This window comes from Podarcis raffonei, chromosome 9 (assembly GCF_027172205.1).
Source record: "Podarcis raffonei isolate rPodRaf1 chromosome 9, rPodRaf1.pri, whole genome shotgun sequence".
NCBI classification, from domain to species: domain Eukaryota; kingdom Metazoa; phylum Chordata; class Lepidosauria; order Squamata; family Lacertidae; genus Podarcis; species Podarcis raffonei.
In genome coordinates this window covers 10,163,043-10,169,934 of record NC_070610.1, presented here as the reverse complement: position 1 = coordinate 10,169,934, position 6,892 = coordinate 10,163,043, and the positions used below count along the sequence as shown (strand labels likewise).

Genomic DNA, 6,892 nt, shown 5'->3' with positions numbered 1-6,892 from the left:
GGCCCCATTAGCTAAAGTGGTGCTTCAGGTTAAGAACAGTTTCAGGTTAAGAAGAGACCTCCAGAACGAATTAAGTTCTTAACCTGAGGTATCACTGTACTGAGGTCACTGCAGTAGATTGCCCACATAGATGCACAGGGGACTGCAACCATCCACGATGCTGGTAAGAACTTGACAATGTGGCAGCCGTGGATTGGACAGCCCATTTTTCATTCTGTTGGAAACCATTGACTGCTGAACAATTGCAGACAAAAGTGATGCATGGACCTTCACATCCTGCAGTCTTGGTGGTGGGGTGTGTGTGTGGGGGGGTGTTTTTCCAACACACCTGAGTTCCTTAGTGTGGAAAATCCAGCCTGCCCCCAAAAATATTAAGAATAAAAATAAATAAAGTGCTTTTTGCTTAAAAAGACGGTTGACATTTTTATTTTTTAGAAGAGTTAAATTCTCAAACACATGCAACCTTCTCTCTTTTTCTAAACAATATTCATTTCCAAGGTAGCTCAGTTGGTTTTGGGTTCAAGCAAAAGACTCCTGCATTGCAGGGTGCTGGACTAGATGACCATCAGGATCCCTTCCAATGCTATGCTTCTAATTAGGGCTGGGCAATATATCAATATATCGTCCAACACCGGTTTGAAGTTCATATCGTGATAACTTATTCATAATATTTGAGCGGGCAATATATGCGAGTCCTCGTGGCAGCAACGGGAGGGGCAGCAGTAGCAGTGGCAGCCTGCGAGGCTGTAACGGCACCCTGCAAGGTGTTGCGGCGGTAAAGGACCCCTGGGCCCATTCAAAGGCGACTATGGGATGTGGTTTCCAGCTTGCTGCAGGCTGAGAGAGCCAGCATTTGTCCACAGACAGCTTTCAAGGTCATGTGGCCAGCATGACTAGACCATGACTAGACAATGGAACACCATGGCGCAAGCCAGAGCACACACAAATGCTGTTTACCTATGTGGTACCTATTTATCTACTTGCACTGGTGTGCTTTTGAACTGCTAGGTTGGCAGGAGCAGGGACCGAGCAACGGTAGCTCACTCCGTCGCGGGGATTCGAACTGTCGACCTTCCGATCAGCAAGCCAAAGAGGCTCAGTGGTTTAGATCACAGCACCACCCACTCCCTTATATTGTCCTGAATACTTATATTGTCATTGGTAAAGGTAAAGGTAAAGGGACCCCTGACCATTAGGTCCAGTCGTGACCGACTCTGGGGTTGTGGTGCTCATCTCGCATTACTGGCTGAGGGAGCTGGCGTACAGCTTCCGGGTCATGTGGCCAGCATGACCAAGCTGCTTCTGGGGAACCAGAGCAGTGCACGGAAACGCCGTTTACCTTCCCGCCGGAGTGGTACCTATTTATCTACTTGCACTGGTGTGCTTTTGAACTGCTAGGTTGGCAGGAGCTGGGACCGAGCAACGGTAGCTCACTCCGTCGCGGGGATTCGAACCGCCGACCTTCTGATTGGCAAGTCCTAGGCTCTGTGGTTTAACCCACAGCGCCACCCGCGTCCCATCCACCAACTGGTAGCCAAGCCCCAAACCCAAAATCTCATTTGGCTGCATCTTGTCTTGCCTGCTGCAGAAAGTGTCTCTCCCCTGCGCTATTAAAGTGATGGGATCATTTGCTGCCAGAAGTTGCGCAGGAGCTTCCGAGGAGGCAGAAAAGGCGAGTGCATCACTGAGCCGTGGGCAACCTCGGCGCGCGGAGGCGTTGAAGGAGGGGTGCTGCTGGGAACCCAAGCGGGGTGGGCAGGATCCTGGCTCGCCCTGGACGTCTCCGCCCAGTCACCGTCGAAGCGGGACGCTGCGCCAGACAAACTCACTCACTCTCTGTCTCCCGGGTCTAATCCGGCGCGGCTGCATCCTTTTTCCGCTCCTTCTTCTCCGGGGGCGGGCAAGCGGCTCGGCGTCTCCGCCAGGGAATGCGCAGCATCCCGCACGCGTGGTCTCATCTCTCGGGGGCGGAGGCCGATCCCTTCGCCGAGAGGGGAGGGCCGTGATCAACGGGCGGAGGAGTGGATGGGCGCGCGCGCGTGGGGTGCTCGCCTTCTCCTTGCGCGCGGCTTCCTTGTGTTGTGGATCGGGCGCAGCAGGGAAGCTTAGCCGGCATGCGAGGCGCAATTGTAAATTGAGGGCTCCCCGTGTTTCTTTTATTTTCTAGCTAGCGAGGAAAGGCTGTGTGTGTGTGTGTGTGTGTGGCACGACAAGGCGATCGCAGCACGCGGAGAGATTATTTCCCCGATGGCTTCCGGCGCCAGCCAAATCCCCCAGCCCCGGACTTGCAACGGGGCTCCGGGAGCGCGTCCTGCGCGCAGCGCGTCGGAGGAAAGCGACCCGGACCTGCAGGTGAAAATGTGCAAGAAGATCGCCCAGCTCACAAAGGTAAAAATAAATAAATACAATACAATACGGGGTGGGTGGGTGTGTTGAGGGTCGCTGGCAGCTGCTGCTGCAGGCAAGGAGAAGTTTACGCGTTCTTCCCATCTCCCAAGGAAGGGAAACGCCTAGAAACTTTCGTTTCCGTCGGTAGAGCGCGAGACTCTCCATCGCAGGGTCGTGGGTTCGAGAGAGAGAGAGAGATCCTTGCATGGCAGCGGGTTGGACTAGATGACCCTAGGGTACCCCCCCCAACTCTCTCCAAGTCTTGTGATTTCCCCCTTGGGATGGAAAAGGTCGGCCGTCTTGGACGCCTGACCGCCTCCATCCTCTCTAGTCTAGCGATTTAAAACAATGGAAAAAAGCAGCAGCTTTTTTGCAGGTTGCATGATGAAATTAACGACGTGCTTTTAACGACGTGGTGGAGTCGATCTTCCACAAACCGCCAGGGAAGTTTTGCTCTCCTTTTTTTGCAGTGCTAATATTGGATGTTGCCTGCAAACCTGTAGCTGTAGTGGAGAGAACGGAGTACTTGTCCTTTCAGTCGGGATAAGGGCGCAAATGAGGAAATAGAATGTTTAATAGAAATACAGTGGTACCTCAGGTTAAGTACTTAATTCGTTCCGGAGGTCCGTTCTTAACCTGAAACTGTTCTTAACCTGAAGCACCACTTTAGCCAATGGGGCCTCCCGCTGCTGTTGCACCGCCCGAGCACGATTTCTGTTCTCATCCTGAAGCAAAGTCCTTAACCCGAGGTAATATTTCTGGGTTAGCAGAGTCTGTAACCTGAAGCATCTGTAACCTGAAGCATCTGTAACCCGAGGTACCACTGTATTCTGTTTCAGGGTGCAGCAACGGAGTAGGTTTTCAAGGTGGCCACAAGGCCGGCCCACCCAAGGGGCCCTGTGAGGTGACTGCTTCAGGCGGCAGGACCCCTAGGGGCAGCAGATCCCAACATCAGTCTTTCTTGTCCACTTGTTCCTGATGTAGAGATTTGCTCATCCCTTTCTTCCTGGCAGTGAGGGGGCACCATTTTGGGGGTTGTTGCCTCAGGTGCCAAAATGTCTTGGACCAGCCCTGGTGGCAGATGATAGCAGCGAGCCTTCTCAGAGGCTTGGTGAGGGCAGCAGGACAGGCGGAGTGATGCAGCTGTATCTTCTTATTGGCCCAATGCTTGCAGCCTAACACAGTAAAGCACATTAAGAAGTGAATCTTGTGGTGATGGAGAAGAAAACTTAAGAATCGAAAATAGCAGGATTTTCTCTTGTTTCGGTTTCATTTCGATTTTGCACAATAGTTAATATAGTTAGTTAATATAGTATATTATAGTATATTATAGTGGATAGCCTTCCTCTCTCCCATCATTTTATTTATCTCCTAGCTCAATGCAAAGTATAATGAATATATCAGTTGTAAAAAAAATAAATTGTGTTTTCTATCTTTTTTTGCACTGCCCCTCAAATTTATCTATTTCCCCCAAAAAATAATTTAAAAAATTGCTTAGCCTTGCTGTTTCTGCTTAGGAAAATATTGCTTGATTATAGTCCACGCTAATTAACTTAATAGATCTGGTTTGTGGGTGGTAGTTTCTGCCTGAATATGGAACTGAACAAGATCAGCACATTTCAAATATTTTGTCAGCCTATCCTTTAATTCTATGCTTACTTGTGGGTTCTAACTCCCGTAAGTGAAATTCAACTGCTCAGTGAACCAGACTGAAGGATACATTTACCATTTGAGATTCCCTTGGGCTTCTTGCATTTTAATAGAAATAGCATTTGTGAGGATGAATATCAGGATTTCAGCATGAAGGAAGAGTGGTTTGACCTTTTCATCCCATACCATCTCCTCTCCAAAAATCCCACATGGGTGCCATTGAAACCTTGTCCCTTCATCTCAGTAGAAAATAAAACATACCTGTCAATTAATTCAGCCATGGATACACAATCTTGCTAACAGCAACCTTGTAGCAAGTGTTTTTATATACCACATAGCTCTGACTTCCTTCCTGAATACAGTTGTATCTTGGAAGTCGAACGGAATCTGTGCCGGAAGTCTGTTTGACTTCCAAAACATTTGGAAACCAAAGAGCAGCTTCGGATTGGCTGCATGAAGGTCCTGCAGCCAATCAGAAGCCACGGAAGCCCTGTCGGATGTTCGGCTTCCAAAAATAGTTGGCAAACCGGAACAGTCACTTCCGGGTTTGCGGCATTCAGGAGCCAAAGCGTTAGAGAACTAAGCTGTTTGAAAACCAAGGTACGACTGTACTCATTTTGGTCTGGGTGTGCTAGAAATGGGACTAAAAAATTGTTACACTTTTGTAGGCATTTTGATATTCATACCTGCTTAGTTACTTTCCCCCACACCCTAAGAACCATATCCCATACTCTGCAATTGATGGAACATAGGAAGGTTTTCAGTTATGTTACACAACATTTAATTACACACAACATATAATTTAGCTGCTTGTGATCAGTTTTAAAAGGAGCTTTTTACTATTGATGGTCTGTAGGTAGTATGTGACCTGTAATTTTCAGAAGGCTTTTATGTGTGCGCACTCAAAAATGGAGGTTCCAGTTTCCACAGAAGCAACTCTATTCTTAAGTTTAGATTTTGTCATGAATATGCAAAAGCGAAAACAACAACCCTATTTAGATGTTTACAGCTCAGGGATGTGAACATTGCATACTTTTGCGATCTGCTGCTTGCGATTTTCACTCATGCCTTAATAATGACAAACCATGTGTTTTGTTCATGGATAATACACAGTACGTAGAAATGTATACACGAGTGAGTTTTTATACGTTTTATACGAAGACCAAGTATGTGTTTTGTAATAGTTCCATCTATATGCATGGATGCACAAACTTCACACATGAATGAACCTTGATTCTACAGGAAACATGAGCTAAATGGCCAAATACACGGTTAGTTAAAGTTTATAGGTCTGTAAAGAACACATCACTGTTCCAAGGGAAGCAGCTGGACATGGCGCTTTAAAACACAGAGCTAGAAAGCGCCTAGAAAGTGTGGCCTTTTGCCCACCATGCAGCCCATTCACCACATGCTGTGGTTAAACTAAAGGTAAAGGGACACGAGTGGTGCTGTGGCTTAAACCACAGAGCCTAGGACCTGCTGATCAGAAGGTTGGCGGTTCAAATCCCAGCGATGGGTGAGCTCCCGTTGCTCAGGCCCTGCTCCTACCCACCTAGCAGTTTGAAAGCACGTCAAAGTGCAAGTAGATAAATAGGTACCGCTCCGTCGGGAAGGTAAACGGTGTTTCCGTGCACTGCTCTGGTTCACCAGAAGCAGCTTAGTCATGCTGGCCACATGACCCGGAAGCTGTACGCCGGCTCCCTCAGCCAATAAAGCGAGATGAGCGCCACAACCCCAGAGTCAGCCATGACTGGACCTAATAGTCAGGGGTCCCTTTACCTTTAAAGGTAAAGGACCCCTAACACTTAAGTACAGTCACAAATGACTCTGGGGTTGCGGCACTCATCTCGCTTTACTGGCCGAGGGAGCCGACGTTTGTCCACAGACAGTTTTTCTGGGTCATGTGGCCAGCATGACTAAGCTGCTTCTGACGAAACCAGAGCAGTGCACGGAAACGCCGTTTACCTTCCCACCAGAGCGGTACCTATTTATCTACTTGCACTTTGACGTGCTTTCAAACTGCTAGGTTGGCAGGAGCTGGGACCGGGCAACGGGAGCTCACCCCGTCGCGGGGATTCGAACCGCTGACCTTCTGATCGGAAAGTCCTAGGTTAAACTAGGAAGCCTCTAATCACAGTTTCATGTTTCATCTGAACTGGGAATGTATGGCTATCAGCTTCAGAACAAGCCAGGATACCAAGGCACACTATGAAGACAACTTCAGACCCTATTTGGGATTAAAACTGGGGACCATAGTTCCCTGGTTTGGATGATCAGAGGCAGCAAGATGTAAGCAGACATGGCTGGCAAGATTCAAGCAAACAGGTCAGTCAAACCCCTCTAAGCCCCTTGTCAACATCACCCACAACAAGTGACACGCATGTACTTAGACCCACTGTGCTCACTCATGGCACAACCCAGGTCAGAATGAATATGAGTGATAACTACTGGGTTCTTTTTGTTGCCAGCACCAGTGAGTAAGTGCAGTAATTCATATTTTTATTGCATAAAAAACAAACAAGCCTAAAACTGTATACAAGAAGATAAAACAAGAAAAACAGAAGTTAAAATACTAAAACAGGTTAAAATCAGGGCTTTTTCTTTAGCCGGAACTCACCAGAACTCAGTTCTGGCACCTCTCAGGTGGGCGCCAACATGGCAGGCGTTCATTGTGAGTTTTGGCACCTCTTTTTCTAGAAAAATATCACTAGTGGGACAGGCCAGATGTGTTGTGGGAGAGGCATCTAGTTGGCCACTGTAGGAAATAAAATGGTGGACTAGTAGGCCTTGGTCTGATCCAGAAGGATTCTTCTTGTCTTCTTAAAGTTAAAAACAAGTAAACCATACAATAAAA

At 47.9% G+C, this 6,892-nt stretch overlaps 1 protein-coding gene across 4 annotated transcripts in view; it reads left to right on the top strand.

The window, feature by feature from the left end:
• The first annotated feature begins 1,634 nt into the window (after positions 1-1,634).
• Positions 1,635-6,892, top strand: part of FAM184B (family with sequence similarity 184 member B) — a 77,887-nt gene continuing 72,629 nt past the window's right edge. For 3 of the 4 annotated variants that reach the window (XM_053402769.1, XM_053402768.1, XM_053402767.1), the window contains exon 1: positions 1,635-2,388. In XM_053402769.1, the coding sequence (XP_053258744.1) occupies positions 2,248-2,388 (141 nt within the window). In that variant the 5' untranslated portion in view covers positions 1,635-2,247. The remainder of the gene's footprint in view (positions 2,389-6,892) is intronic. The other variant, XM_053402766.1, reaches the window with a different exon arrangement.